This window comes from Suricata suricatta, chromosome 5, assembly GCF_006229205.1.
Source record: "Suricata suricatta isolate VVHF042 chromosome 5, meerkat_22Aug2017_6uvM2_HiC, whole genome shotgun sequence".
In the NCBI taxonomy this organism is placed as follows: Eukaryota; Metazoa; Chordata; class Mammalia; order Carnivora; family Herpestidae; genus Suricata; species Suricata suricatta.
In genome coordinates this window covers 4430239-4445313 of record NC_043704.1, presented here as the reverse complement: position 1 = coordinate 4445313, position 15075 = coordinate 4430239, and the positions used below count along the sequence as shown (strand labels likewise).

At 55.8% G+C, this 15075-nt stretch overlaps 1 protein-coding gene across 3 annotated transcripts in view; it reads right to left on the bottom strand.

Annotated features, from left to right (window-relative positions):
• Positions 1-15075, bottom strand: part of ABCG1 (ATP binding cassette subfamily G member 1) — a 68412-nt gene that overhangs the window by 42211 nt on the left and 11126 nt on the right. For 2 of the 3 annotated variants that reach the window (XM_029938890.1, XM_029938891.1), the window contains exons 1-2: positions 15007-15069; positions 8119-8362 (exon numbers count right to left, since the gene is read on the bottom strand). In XM_029938890.1, coding sequence (XP_029794750.1) covers positions 8119-8362; positions 15007-15048 — 286 coding nt within the window. In that variant the 5' untranslated portion in view covers positions 15049-15069. Of the gene's footprint in view, positions 1-8118; positions 8363-15006; positions 15070-15075 lie in introns of those variants that run through there. The other variant, XM_029938892.1, reaches the window with a different exon arrangement.

Sequence of the window (15075 nt, the reverse complement as noted above, 5' to 3'; positions counted from 1 at the left end):
ACTGCGCACGCGCGGGTGCGCGCACCTGCCCCGCCCGCACCTGCGCGCGCTGGGGATGGCCCCGCGCTCCTCCAGCAGCCACTCAGAATTAGGGTTCCTTAAGGAACAGGAAAATCTTCCAGGCCGACTCCGCCAGACCCACGGCTAGATCTGCCTGTGGGAGCAGGTGCGTCCGGGCCGCCTGGTGGGGACAGCGCACACGTCACCTCCCCCCACCACCATGAGCCCGCAGGCCTGCAGAGTCAGCGCCGCCCCCACATCAGGAAAGAGACAGGGTTTTACTCCATATTTAAAGCCCGCCCCAAGGGCCTCCACTAGGCCGATGGCCTGAACCTCATTTTCCCAAGAACCTGCAGGTGAACACTGGCCAAGATGAATTGGTTCTTTGGTAACAGGCCAGTCTCACAGCCCTTGGAAGGGCCGCCTGGGAGGAGGGCAGGTGGCCGGACACCCCCCTCCTGCAGGGTGAGGGCAGGGCAGGGGTGCCCAGGACAGTCCCTAGCCACATGGACAGAGAGCCTACACGGGACAGAGGAGACTGTCCCTCTGAACCTCGCCCATGAAGAACATCTGGGAACCCCCTCCCCCGGGAGGTCGGGGGGCCTTTTGTGGCAGCTCAGCTGCCCCTGGGGTCTGGGGTTGTGTATGTCACAGGCAGAGATAACACAGTTCATTTTCCTAGGGCCTAGGACACGACAGGGGGAGGGGAATTCTCAGTGGAGATTGCTGAGAGACTGGTAGTTAAGACTTGACGTTTAAGCCTCAATCCAAAATGTGCCTCCTGGAAACTTCCACCACCCCTGGGTCGGATGCCGGGACAGAGATGCCCCCACGACTCTCCCAGGAGCACTTAAGGACACAATGTTCTAAAAAGCCAAACCTGGGGCGCCTGGGGGGCTCAGTCAGTTGAGCGTCCGACTTTGGCTCAGGTCATGATCTCACAGCTTGTGGGTTCGAGCCCCGCGTCAGGGTCTGTGCTGACAGTTCAGAGCCTGGAGTTGCTTCAGATTCTGTGTCTCCCTCTCTCTGCCCCTCCCCCATTCACTCTGTCTCTCAAAAATAAATAAACATTAAAAATTTTTTTTAAAAATAAAAAGCCAACCTGATTTCCTCAGTGGACAGTTATTTTGTATTAAAAAAATAAACACTTCCAGAAAACAGTGGGAGGGCAGAAATAACAACTGAGAAATCCCATAAAATTCCTGCTAAAAAGATTCAGTTTCAAGATGGGCCATTGAGACATGAAGGTGAGGGGCTTTTTGGGCCAGCATGCCGCCTGCCTTATAACAGGAAAAGGAACAGAAAGGAGACCTTGCATGGTCGTCCTCTCTTCAGTTCGCAAACCGAGGGCAAGAACGTTCTGGGCAGGGGGCTCCTGCTCACTGTCCTGCCCCCTGGGAGCCACATGCTTCTGTCTCTTCCTCCTCAACGTCGTCCTTGGCCTTGATGCACTTGGTTGCTGTTTTGTACATGGTTAGGTTTTTCTCGTCCTGATGTGTGAGCTCATTTCAAGACCAAGATTATAAGGTGTTCTGCAAAGTTCCAAAAAGCAGAACTGGGATCAACAGATGAATTCAAAATCAGATTTCAGTTCAACAAGCAGAGGCCTCTTCTAAGAATTAGATCATGCTTATGCTTGCAAGGACTTGGCTGCCCAGGGAGGGGAGGTGGCAGTGCCCAGAGAAAGGCTGGCCACCTGTTGCAGGGGCGGAGAGGGGGTGGGGGTGGAGATGCAGCAAGGAAGATTCCTTGCAGGTAAGAGGTCAGCCTGAGGGAGCTCAGAGGCCCCCCCAAGGTTCGGACTCTAAATACAGGCCTCACGTAGATCCAGTAAGAGTCTGGAAGTCACTCTGACATGTCTTCATCTTGACATCGAGTGCCCTTTACCCCACAGGGCACCAGGTGCCCACATCACAGCTGAAGAGTGAGGAAGGAAACTGATGGCTGGGGTCAGACTGGCTCCCGGCAGACACATCGGCCTCTACCCTTGACCTTGAAAACCTCTCTTGGTGCCTTTTCTCATATTATGAGCCAGACGCTCCGTATTAGATACATTGCCCTTGAAGGTAGACTTTCCTACAACGGTTTTGGAAGCTGGGCGGCGTGGGGGGTGGCAGAGACTCCACGACCTTTCTGCGGACCCCTGCATGGCACAGGTCCCATGCAGTCTGACCACGTGGTTACTCTGGTCCTTAAACGAGCAGCTCTGTTGATTCCAGAACGGAACTCAAAAGAGCAGGTATATGGTTACTAAACATTTTTCTTCTCTGCCTGTTTATAAACAACAGAAATGGTTTCATGTTCAGCGAAATCTCCCCTTAGGTTCTACCTTGGCCGTGGCAGATCAGGTTCTGGTTCCTAACAGAGGATCTTAGTTCAAGGCAGGGTTCTCAAGATACGCGCATGTCCAAGGTGCCAAGGGAGGGCGGCAGGTGAAAACAAGTGTGGCCAGAGTGTTTTCAGGAAGCGAAACAGTGACGACACCGCTCCGCTGAGCAGGGCACAGCCCTGCAAAGTCTCTTCGAAGAGACCAGATGGCTCAAGGACAAGGCGAACTCTCTGGGAAAGTGAGAAAAGGTTAGCATGCCCGGAGAAAGGGCCTGCAGATGGGAAGGTGACAGCGTGGCCAGAAATGGAGGCGAAGGAGAAAAGGAAGCCTCGAGGCCAGCGTTGGCCGGGCCACCTGAGCCACGTCTGCAGAGGCCGTCGAGCCGGACGGGCCCACGCATCTCCATCGCCGCACCTCCGAGTCCGGGCCCCGGCTCCCGTTCAGGGTGCTCAAGGTCAGAGGATGTGCCAGCTGGAGACGGGGAGCATCCTGACCCCCGGGCATCAAAAGTTCTCCTTGTGAATTGGCAAACCCTTCCGGTTGTGAACACGGTCACTGTACATTTATCTGCCGTGATTCTGTGTGGGAGCCAGTCCGTTCTCAACCTGTCTTTCAAAGCCTCTTTCAGAGTCTATGAAACAGAAGATCAAAACTATTCCAGAAGACCTCACCGCCACAGGGCCTGAGTGGGTGGCCAGCCTGCCTGCCCCAGGGAGCCACCAAGTACTGAGGGCCTAGGGACTGGCCCCGGAGGGGAAGGGCGGCGCTCTCCAGTGTCTGGACTCACCACGGCAACCACCACGTAGGGCCGTGGGGCCGTTGGGCGTCCTTTGTAAACACCCCAGCCTCAAGCACGAGCCCGGTGAGCAAGGTTCAGGTTCACCACTCTGCACGACAACACTGGCCACAGCCTCAGACAAAGGCAAAGGCCGAGTACTCAAAACAATTTTCTTTTGTGCCCAGAAGAAAATCCACCTTAGCGCCATGGTTCCTAGGAAGCTCAGAGGCCGTTCATTTGTGGTGGGGACTATGTACCCCCTTGAACTTGAGCAGCCCACCCCTCCAAAGACCCACAGCCCTCCTCTCCAAGCCTTCCCTCCCGACCCCTGTCCCTGTGGTCTGTATCAAGCCGCCCAGCCCTTGGAATGGAATCCAGTCTTCCCTTAATGGAATTCCTGAAAGGGACTTGTGAGTGGCCCATTCCACGCACGGTCGCCAGCCTGTCATGGCAGGCCCCGTGAGGCAGCTTTGGAAAGTAAGAGAAAGCAAACCTTGATTTGAGGAACGCATGTTTAAAGCTCAGAACCAAACCAGGACCAGTGCTCTGGTACAGACTTGCCCAGAATGGTTAATCCCATCTCATATGGGGCAAGGAGGTAGGGTTTAGGCGGAAGTACTTCTATGCCCTTCCGTCAGACAGCCACCAGCCTGAGACTGAGCCTCATCACAAGGTAAGCATGGGGGGATGTATCGAATTTCCAAGAATCGTGTCGCTTGTTTGGGTGAAAGCATGCCACGCACATCAGCCTCACTTCCCTGGTGGTGGGACAGGACAGCTGGGTCTCTCCAAGGGCCTAGGCAATCTTTTATGAGTCCTTATGAATGGCCAAGGGGACGGACATGCCAGCTGACCAATTAAAAGGAAAATACACCGGTGTTAACGTCAAGGTGACACATAATGGTGTCATAAAATGGGGTGAGGCACGTCGGGGCCGTGGTGGCCCAGTGGCATGCCACCTCAGGGCCAGGAGCTTGCCAGGCTCCTTGTGGTACCTTGGCTTCAAATTGTACAGACCTGATTCCAAGGGCCGTCTTCTGTGCTCCTGGGCCCTGGGCCTTGTCTCTGCGCCTCAGGGATCTCGCAAGGAGAAAGGGCAGAATTGGCCCCAGAGCCAAGCGGCCTCAAAAACCACATTAATTCTAAGAGGAAGGGGGAGGGGGGAAAGAGGTGGTGGTGATGGAGGAGGGCACTTGTGGGGAAGAGCACTGGGTGTTGTATGGAAACCAATTTGACAATAAACTATTAAAAAATAAAAATAAAAACATTAAAAAAAAGAAACTACATTAATTCTACAAATGGAAGTGACACGGATCCCCTTGGAGAGCAGCATTCTCCGATACCTCAAGCATCCATTCATTACGGTAGGTCACATCCCCATAGGGGCCCCCAAAGCCAGGAGACGCTATTTCACTGTAAGCTGTCCTGGTCCCCACCTGTGGCAGGGGCACGTGCACCCACGGACTTCATGACGTGGATTCTGTTCTTAATAGGGGGTCGCGAATATTCCCAACACCGCCAAAGCTGCTTTCAATGTAAGCCTCACTGGGGGTGAATGAGAACCATTGGGCCAGACTGTTCTGACGAGTCCCCGACACAATGGCCTGTGTGACGGGGCCAGCGTCCACACTGCGGCAGATCACTGGTCCCATCGACTTGTGCTCCGGGAGTGAATTCCTCGGGGAAGAGTCATTACCGTATGAGAAGCCGGTGTGACCATCCCTGGGGCCAACTGCGTCCTCCTGAGCACACTTCCTCTCACAATTATGTTCCCTACGAGGAATCTATTACGTGCTTTCGTTTTTCCTCCAAAGACATCATTAATCATATGGTGAAAATGTTACTACAATTGAAAATGCGAGATGTTTTGTGAAACGCCATATTCGGTGCTTGGCCATTGTCACGCTCATGGATTTTAAATGACCGGTGCCTGACATCTTACAAATGATGCCACCGATTCACCTGCCACCTTCCTTCTAAGGATTTCGAAGAAGGAAGAAGATCCTTGGAAGCGATCGTAAGGAGCTTACAATATTATTCTCGTCGCAACGCCAAGCTTTGCTGCAGCTTCTGTGCCAAGCTGTGTCCCAGCGCCCGGTTCTGGGAGAAATGTGGAATTTACAGAGCAGTCCCGTGTCTCTGTGACGGAAAGAATTCTGGAGCAGGAGTCGGACTGCGGGTCTAGCCTCCGCTCTGACCTTGTGCCACCCCTGGGCCCTCCGGAACTCATGTGGGAGACGCCCGTGCGATCGCTACAAGGAGCACACCGTGAAAAGCCGAATTAAAAAAAATTAAAAACCAGTCAGCGAAACTAATATGGAGAGAGAAGTAAGAGAAAGAGCCCCTGCCCCAAAGTTTGGCCACTCAGTGTCACCCAAGGGTGATGCCAAATACAGAAGGGCCACAAAGAGAAGAGGGGGAGCGCGGGGTGGCTGGCGCTGACTTCCCAGCACCGCCTCACCACTGCTGGGGCCGAGGCACCGCCAGCAATCGGGGAACAAAATCGGGAAAGGCAGGGTCCCACGTTGAGGGCGAAGGAGACGGACCCCGAGAAGGCGCAGGCTCACCGAAGACGAGGCCAGCGGGATGGGAGCAGGGCACATACCCCCAGGGACCCCGATGCCTGTGCCTCCAGATGTAATGCCTGCTTTCATGCTTCATCCTGGACAGGGATGTCCCCAAGTTCCCAGCCCACCAGATGCGGTGCTCCGGGGTCCGGAGCCGGCTGGCGAGGAGGTAGCGAGCGAGAGTCACACCAGCAGCTAACTTCCCTCATTCAAGAAGCTCTGGCTTCCCAGCTAAAGGGGCAGCCAAGCCGCCACACATCCAGCAGTGAGGCCCTGTGGGCCCCGAGCCTCCAGGACGGATGCTGCTTCCCTGTGGCTATGGAGACCCTGGCACCCTGAGGCCCTGCAGCCAGGCTAGTTAGAAACCACCCCTGCTGACTGGCTCAGGTGCATGGACAAGCCCCCTGACCACTCGCCTTCCTTTCTACTCAGTGAGAAGTCCCCCCACCCCCGCCCAGTTCATGGGGAGCGGAAAACCATCTAAATTCTGAATTGCAGGGTACCAAGCACAAAGGAAACCATGGGGCACCGAGCGGGGGAAGGGCAGGGGGAGCAAAGCGGAAGCAGGTGCCCCTGTGGGGAGCAGGGAAGGAAGCCAGACGGTGAGATCAGGCCCCGCTGGTTCAGAAACCGGCAACTGAGACACAGCAGACCGATCATGCCCATCTTCCCCTCCGGTCCTGACTCTCTGACTCACCGGCAGGTCCGGCGGGCCTCGCTTCCTGCCCCTCCCCTCCCAGACCCACACAGGTTACTGGAGGGCAAGTGCCTATCTGGAGGCCGAGAACAGACCGCGGTGGCCCCTCCCTCCCTGGTGAAGAGGCCGTCACCGCAGGCTCACTTTGACAATTTTGGTGACCGGTTCGAACCCGGGGAGAACGCAGGGATCATGTGCCCCCTGATCTGAGCAGGAGATGATCCTCACAAACACAGAACGCGTGCCGTGCTGGGTTCCAAACCAAGGTTCTGCCGCTCTCCGCTGTATGCGTGTCTGCACTGCCAGCCCACCTTCTCCTACGGGGCACTCGTCCGCGCACCGGGACGTCCGGCCACACATCACAGGCGCACAGTCCCATCTCTGCCTCGCACGGTGTGCCGCGATGTGTCCCAAGGACAGATCAAGCCAACGCACCAAGGCCCTGCCGTGGTTGGGCAAGGTTTTCCCTGAAGGCTCTTGTTCACGGTGAGAAGGAAAAGGTAACCCTGCGCGGACACTTCAGTCGGCTCACACGACGGGCCCACCCCCAAGCCTGCCACAGAGCTTCCTGCTCTCTGACCCGCCTGGCAAACCTGGATAACGAAAGTATCAGACAGCAATGTGCATTCCGCCATCGATAAGGCTCAGGGTCTGTTCCGTTGTACAAACAGACAGAAGTTACCCAATGAGCGATGTGGCTCTCGCGGCCACTCAGCCACGGTCCCGACACCGGGCTCACAAGCCCAGAGTGCCCACGCTGACAAACTCGGTGGCTCAGCCTCAGGGAGGAGAACAAAACAGAGGTGACAACGGGGAGACACAGCAAAATGAAACCCAAGCATGTCTTGGTGGGTCTTTCTCAAAAAGAAACATTCTCTGGATTCGAGCTGAGAATCCTTGCATACGGCATTCTGGTGGCACCTGAGTCACCGTCATGGTGCCACACACCATTATAAGTGACTGAGTAGAAACCAAGAGCTGTTGTCCCTTGGCGATGTGTGCCGCGTCCTCTCCCAGCCGGCCCCCCACCTGCCTGAAAGGGGGGTGCAGGATGGGTGCATGGAGCACGGGGCAGGCAGAGTAAGTTCCGAGGGAAGAAGTAGGTCAGGCTGGAAAAGGAAACTCTGGCCCAGGGAGGCATGAACTCCACACGCTCTGGAAATCTAGAGCTAGCGCAGGGACACCCAGGTTGCTAGGGAAACTCGAAATACTGTGGGTTGGCAATTCTCGTTACAAGCCACGAGCAGCGGCAAATACCTGAGCCCCCATCCTTTCTCTCTCTCCTGTTCTTATTTCCGGGGCTCGTTTGATAACAGTTTATTGATAGCCCACCAGCACCACTCATAACGAGAGGCCACTCTAGGTCACAACTGCTTTGTAGTCCCTCAAACTTGGGACGGAGCACCTGCCTTCCTTTTTGGCTCTGAAACGTTATGAGAGTCCCCTCTCGGAGGGCGTACAGGAATGGCCACCGGGGACCAGGAGCCTGCACACTCGGACACGGGCCAGCCCTCGTGGAAGTCTGCAATCATATCAGACTGTAAGAGCCACCATAAATCTGGAGTCCTCAGATCCGAGCTGTTTGTAGTAGAGGTGAGAACAAGTTGGGCCTAAAGAAATTGGCCGTGGCAGTGACCGGTGGGAAGACTCCCCACCCCCTGGCTCCCGGACCCAGATGGTCCAGACACCTGTCCCCTCCGCCACAGGCTCCCCCCGGCCCCACCACGCACCCGACCGGCCTCCCTACCTTTCTTCCTCCACCAGGGTCCCTCGGGGACGGAGTAGGAGAGGTCCTTGAACTCGATGTTCACGGCCGCCCGGCGGGGCAGGGACGAAAAGCGCTGGGCCTCCATGAGGCTGTTGTCCACCTTTTTCAGATGTCCGTTCAGCAGGTCCGTCTCGGTGGCCTCCATGCTGCCCGAGACCACCTCGTCCACCGACACGCACACGGACTTGGGCTCCGTCATGGCTGCGGAGTAACTGCTGCCGTTCTGGAAAAACGGGGAGGAAGCACCGAGAGAGGTCACAGCTCTGCGGAGGGAAGAGCGAGGGGCCCGGCCATGAGGCGGGGGCATCGACGATCACGGCGACGGTTCTGACCTGGAGGGATCTGTCGGCCCTCTTCCGTTAAAAAAAAAAAAAAAAAAAAAAAGATTGCCAAGAGAGACTACTAAACTAATCTACCAAAGTCTTACTTTGGAGTCATAAAATCTCCCAAAACTGTAATAAACGAATCACTTGTCTCAAAGACTCAAACACTGGCCGCCATTTAAAAAAATGATCTATTTACATCTAACACTCGTTAAAAACCCCAGTAAAGAGGCGTGGGTTCCTAAGAAATGTACAATGGAAAGCGTTTTATTTAAAATGGGCTCCTTTAGTGCCTTCCTGTGTAGGCTCATAGACGTCAGGTGTCGGGCCCGTGGAAGTCGGCCTTCGTGTCTTCCTGGCACGTTTTCTGAATCACTTCCCGCCCTCCCTCACATGGCCTCTTCACGGTAGCCCTGGCAGGCTGGACGGCTGGGGTTTGTGTCTCCCTCTATCATGCAGACGGGGACGTGGAGACACGGCCGCTCTGAGGAGCTGGCCCTGAGCCCTCAAACCAGCACGTCTCCTCGGATCGAACCATCAACGAGCAAGGGTTCCTTGCCCTGCAGTGTCCGAGGACCTGAACTGTCGTGGCCGCCTTGGCTTTCAAAACGTCCAATGGGAGCCAACTGAACTGGTACAGATGTGCCAAGATCTGAGAGTGCTGATGTGAGGAAAGGAATGTCGTCAGCTAATGGCTTGGCCACCCCGAACAGATCAACGTGCTGCAGGTGCCCCCAAAATGCACACCCTGGGGCCGACAGGTGTGATGCTTTGCTCCTCTTGCCCGTCTCTCCAATCAAAGAAGAACATCCCCCAGGGCCGCACGTGTGGGCCTTGCCACTCTCCTCCATACGGTGAGGACAGTCAGCCTGATGGAGAGGGAGAGCCCACCGAGACCCATCCTGTCACGTTTCCGCTAGGTCTGTTAGGTATTCCTTTAGAGGCAGTAGCTGCTTCTCCTTTTTTTTTTTTAAGTTTTATTTATTTTTTGAGAGACAGAGAGAAAGAGAGCATGAGCAGGGGAGGGGCAGAGAGGGAGACACGGAATCGGAAACAGGCTCAGAGCCTGACACGGGGCTCGAACCCACGAACCATGAGTTCATGACCTGAGCCGAAGTCAGACGCTTAACCAACTGAGCCACCCAGGCCCCCAATATAGCTTCTTGATCATTATTGTTTCTAATCAAAACCCAGAACAAAACCAGAGAGCAGATCGTGCATAAATACGCCTACAAGCCCTACCGATCCTAGCAGCCAAACAGGCTCTCCCCCCGCCAGAGCACGTGACTCTAGGGTACGTGACTGTATCTTTGGAGAGCTGACTTAGTTTCCACTGTGGTATTTCAAGGCTTGAAAGTCTTGGAGGGCTTGAAGGCTTCAAATATTTGAAGCACACACAGGCAAGGGGAGGGAGACGTGGGCACAAGATTTCTAGTTCCTGTGATGTGTGCAAATGTTTTGCTGTTTAAGTGAAAGACACACACATACACACACAGACACACAGACACAGACACACACACACACACACACACACACACACACACACACACCCTGCCGGGCATCTCCTACCTCTGAAAATCTTAACTCACTGAAATCAAAACTTAGCTCACTGACTCTAACATTCTGTGGATAAAAATTAAAGTGCAAAGTAAAACTGAGAAAATTAAGCTCGGTTAGCTGCTGGCACCCAGCATGTGAAATGCTTCAAATACAAACATAAGTCGGTTCCCTGGTTCCCGACGCAGAGTCCGGAAGGTTTGACGACAGACTCCTGAGGTCGTGGCCGTCCAGCCCCTGGGAGGAAGCTGCTGGACGCCGCCTCTGGCCCGGGGCTGCCCAGTGCCTTCGGCGCCGGGCCTCCTGAGGGATCATGGGAGTGTGCTCTAGCCCAGCTCTGGGCTTCGGCTGCCGTGGAAGCAGGTGCAATGCCACCCCAGTACCTACAGCAGTGCCATCCCTTCGGGCACCCCATCCTGCCCCTTGGGGGACACATGCCATTGCTGCAGCTTCACAGCCAGTTCTGGCTTCGGGGGGCCGTGGGGGGAGCCGTGGGGAAGGCGGTGAGCTCCAGGGCTGGTCCCCGCAGCCCACTGACCCCCCATCTGCCACCTCAGTGGAAAGGCTAAATGTCTGGTACCAAACCCACACGCTGGGGGTCCCCCGTCCCTGTGTGTTCATCCGGGAGCAGGGAGCCCTCTCCGGGGTCCCCCAGGACCTGCACCCCGGCCTTCCAGCTGCCACGGCCCATCCCTGCCACACTTCTCCCCTCGGCACCCACCACAGGCGTCGCCCTGGGGAGGGCCCAGGGGCAGGTGGCCTCTTTCCTCTTCTGACAAAGCCCACAGGAGTATGGGGCGGGCGGCTTTGACTGCTCTCGGCCTGCAGCAGACACTGGACCCGTGTTGTGATGAGGGTCTGACTCCCCCCCAGACTCAAGGCCATCTATTCTCTTGCGCACTCACTCGCTCATTCAGGAAGGAGCGCACCAAGCAGAGCCCTGGGGCAGCAGTCAGGCGGACAGTCAGTGGCCTCAGCAGGCTCCCTTCAAGGTTGGGCCCCAGGCAAGAATGCGTGCAACCACAATGCCAGGAGGCAAGAGCTATAATGGGCCATGTGCAGAGACCCAGAGGGCCCCCCAAAGCAGCAGCAGCTCCCGGGGTGGGGTGGGGGCACTCAGCCCAAAGCTCTTCTGAGGAAATTGAGCCTGAGGTGGGGGTAGGGTGCTTGTTCAGACGCTCCCCGCGGAGGGGCTGGAGGGAGAGCAGCAGGTGCGGAGGCCCCGTGGCAGGAGGGAGGGGCGCCGCGGGGATCTGGTAGAAACTCAGAGGCTGGACCCCCTTCCAGGTGGTGGGGAGGACGGAGGGAGGGTAAAATGAAACCAGCGAGACATACAAAGTCTGCACTAAAGAGCTTCCAAACCTTGTTAAGAGTTTTATACTTTATCTACAAGTCCTTGTGATGGGGGGGGGTACCCAGGGATCTAAAATGGGGGTAACGGACAGGAACTGTAGTTAAAAACCGTCTCCTGCCTCCCCGTGCAGATGGGAAGTGACAGTGGCCTTAACCAGCGAGTGGCAGTGGGGATGGGACAGGTGGACAGGCGGGCAGGACAGAGCTGGGTAACTAACCCGGGCTGGGAGAGAAGGAGAGAGGGAGGGGGCAGCCAGAGTCAGGGCCTTGTCATTTAAAGTAGTAAGAATGATGCCTTCTGCATATCAAGTAAGTGATTACAAGCAATAGTGACCACTGATTCAGCAATTACACGGGCCCAGGAAACTCCAGCCTGCAGAGAGTATGTCCCTTCCTATCTCCTCCCCCCAAAGGGGGTCTTACCATCTCCCACTCCGCGTGGAGTTGGGATCTGAGGCACAGACTCTGCCTTCCACCCTAGACCCCACGGTTACAGAGTGGCCAAGGCAGCGTCCAACTCTATGTGACTTCCTCTCTGTGCCCTGTTCCCCAGCCAGCATCTTAAGGGCACTCGGACATTGCTTCGCTGTCTTGAGGCGACTTGTGGGTGACCCTGGGTCGTCCCAGCCCCTTCCCATTGTAGGGGAATCCACAAGGAACTGAGGAAACCATACCATCCGTCCCCCACCCCAAACCAACCATTACCCACCTTTCTTGCTTGGGTGTCCAATGACCTCGCCCAATTAATAAAATCAGGAAATCTTGCATGATGAGAGGCAGTGGCTGTCACACTGAAATAGACCAGCTCTCTGGAAACATCCTCAGATGAGAGCGGCCGCAATGTAGGTTACAGCTAGCTGGGCCTTAGTCTCCTGAGCTCATTAAAAATGAAACAAATACATCTTCCCTGCACGTTGGTTCCCTTTCATTGTATGTTTCCCTAACTTATGCAAGCATTGCCCCTGACCTCCCCATCTGCACACGGTGTGTGCTGCACAAATAATAATACGTCCATTCATGGGCGTTGAGTGCTGAGGAGACCATTTGGATTGTTACTGCCTGCCATTCATGAGAATATTTTCTTGGGTGCTGATATCAGTCAGCATATACAGAGATGCGTGTTTAGCTGGGGAAGGTCTCTAAGAGTCAGCAGCCGCCCCACACCCCCCGCCACCGGTCCACTGTGAGTCTGGTCACTCTGTTTACCCAGGAACACACAGTGAGAGGAAAACCTCTTCCCGCAGCTCACGGGGAGGGAGGAGAAGGGGGAGAAGGCGCAGGCACCAGGGATAGGCATGCACTTCTCTCTCGGTTCTCTCTCCCGTGCATCGCTGCTAGGCTTGGTCCCCACCTGAAACCAGTGGCTCCTTCAACTGGAGGGCAGGTCCCTCCCGGCTACCCTGGCCACATCAGAGGACAGTGCTAGCCAAGAAGCCTCAAGGCCATTCCCCTGGGGAGAAGAATCCAAATGTCACGCCCTTACCGGAGCAAAGGGCACGTGCTCCTTGTCTGCTCACTGCTGTGACCTCACCGTCACCAAAGCCACCTCATACAGCTCCAAATACCACCGTCCCATTGGGACTCGTGCCTCCCCTCCCAGCCCAGCTCAGGGCCAGTGCGCTGCCCATCCTCTAAGCCGGCTTCTCCAGGTTCTCACGGCTGGGACCCTCAGTCCCGGCTGGGACCCCAGAGCAGGGGGCAACGGAAGAGCTCAGGACCCCGGGGCTCCCTCAAGTGCTCTTTGTTTATGATGTGGGTAGAAATTTTTTAATTTAAAAGAATTACAAGATTTTGGGGGGAGAAAATGATTTTCAAACAAAACAATGTTTTCTGAAAAAAATGAGTCCCGCCATTAGAGTCTCCTGAGTACAGAACACTGGAGTTGTGGGTCCGCATCAAACTATAACATAACATTGAAAACTCCTGACCTAAAATCATCAATGCCTTAGAACGTTCTGGTTCACTATTTTTCCACATGTATAAACCACTTTTGCAGCTCTGAAAGGACTTCGCGACTTACCCAGCATCTTAAAGATCTGAAACCTTCTTTACCTACATCTAACAATAATGATCTCCTTAATTTTCCATTATTCACATCATTTAGGAAAGCCAAAGACATGGGTGACTGTAAGAGGAAGAAATGCCAAGTGTTACCCAAACATTCAATCAGATAAAAGCAAAAGTGAGGAGGGGCTACCTTTTTGTGCTTTCATCTCCCCTTATAGGTGAGAGCCAAGTAATGAAGGCAGGGCATGCCCAGAGAGGGGACCTGGCCAGTGAGTCCCCCTGCCACCGGCCCCTGTCCTACCAACGTCCTGAAAATGTCTGCGGCCCCATTCTATCCGTTTACACAAAACCATTATATAATGAGCTGGCGACGTTCGGTATGTGTTCTACAGTAACCTGTTTGGAGCATAGGATGCAGTTGCGAGAGCTGAGCATGCGCAGACAGCCAGTTCTGCTTTTTTTTTTTTTCCTCGGGCTCAAGGCAAGAGGTAACTGTCGGTCAAATCCTGCTGAGCCCTGCTGACTTCAAACACAGGATGCTAAAAATGAAATAAGGCGAAGGGTGGGGGTGCGTGTTGTGCACCGTGGGCTTACAGCCCATGGGGGGTAATTAGCAGGATAGTAAATCCACAGACGATAGAGAGAGGGGTGGATGGGGAGGACGCGGTGGATTGGAAAACGGAATACTTCCTATTTGTACTTTCGGTGACCTGAAATCTAGTCTGGAAGTACCTAACTGCAATGTCGGTGTGCTAGGCATAAAAATGCAAGGCCCTAGGACTACCGGTCGATGGTTAGTTTGTTATTGCTGTTGTTGTTGTTGTTGTTTTTCCTAATGTGAGCTTATGGAGCTCTTAAAAAGGAGCCGGAGGAGACTTTTGACCACCAGTGGGACTAAGCACTTGATGTCACTGTGTCTAGCACTGAATCTGCCAGCACCCGGGGGTCCCCCCACGGAGCCGGCGCTCTCGGCAGCAGGAGATCCGCGTCCCGGTCCCCACCCTGGGCTCTCCAGGGTACAGCGAAGGTGGCCTGCAGGTATCCAGGCTCGCCCCTGGGCTGCCCACCCCCCCATCCCGGAATCCGCCGCCCACTCCCGAGCAGGTCCCAGAGAGGCTGTCCCTAGGGAGACAGCTGTGCCGGGGGCAGCTCAGACTCGGGGTCTCAGGGAGCAGCCCTCTTCTTTTGTTCCCCCAGACCTTGCCCGGCACTCCGGAGGGTGGCGCAAGGAGTGCGGGCTCCCCGGGCTCAGGCCGCGCGCGCCGGAAGGGAGGGAGGACCCCCCGCCCCCGCCTTCCCTCCGGCCAAGCTGCCACCCTGCCCAGTGCGCTCGGGAACCCAGGCCTGCGCCCCTACCCGGAGGGGGCCCAGATGAGGCCATCTGTGCACTTGTGGGGCTGCCGGCCGCCTCCCGCACACTCCTGGCCCCTCCGCCTGCCCCGCGTCCCCTGCCGGTGTAAGGAGCATCCCGAGGCGTCAGGTGGCCAGGGCTGGGGGCAGTGGGAACCGGGCTTCTCCCCGGGGACACAGGGGCTGGTGTCAGGAAGGAGGGTGCGGGTCTTTGTGCGTTTCTCGATCTCCTGGAAAACAGAAGCAAGCCCCGGAGGCGAAGGATGAGCTCACTCACCATGGCGGTGCCGACCGAGAAAGCGGCCATCAGACAGGCCATGCCCCGGGGGCGGCGGGCACGGGCGGC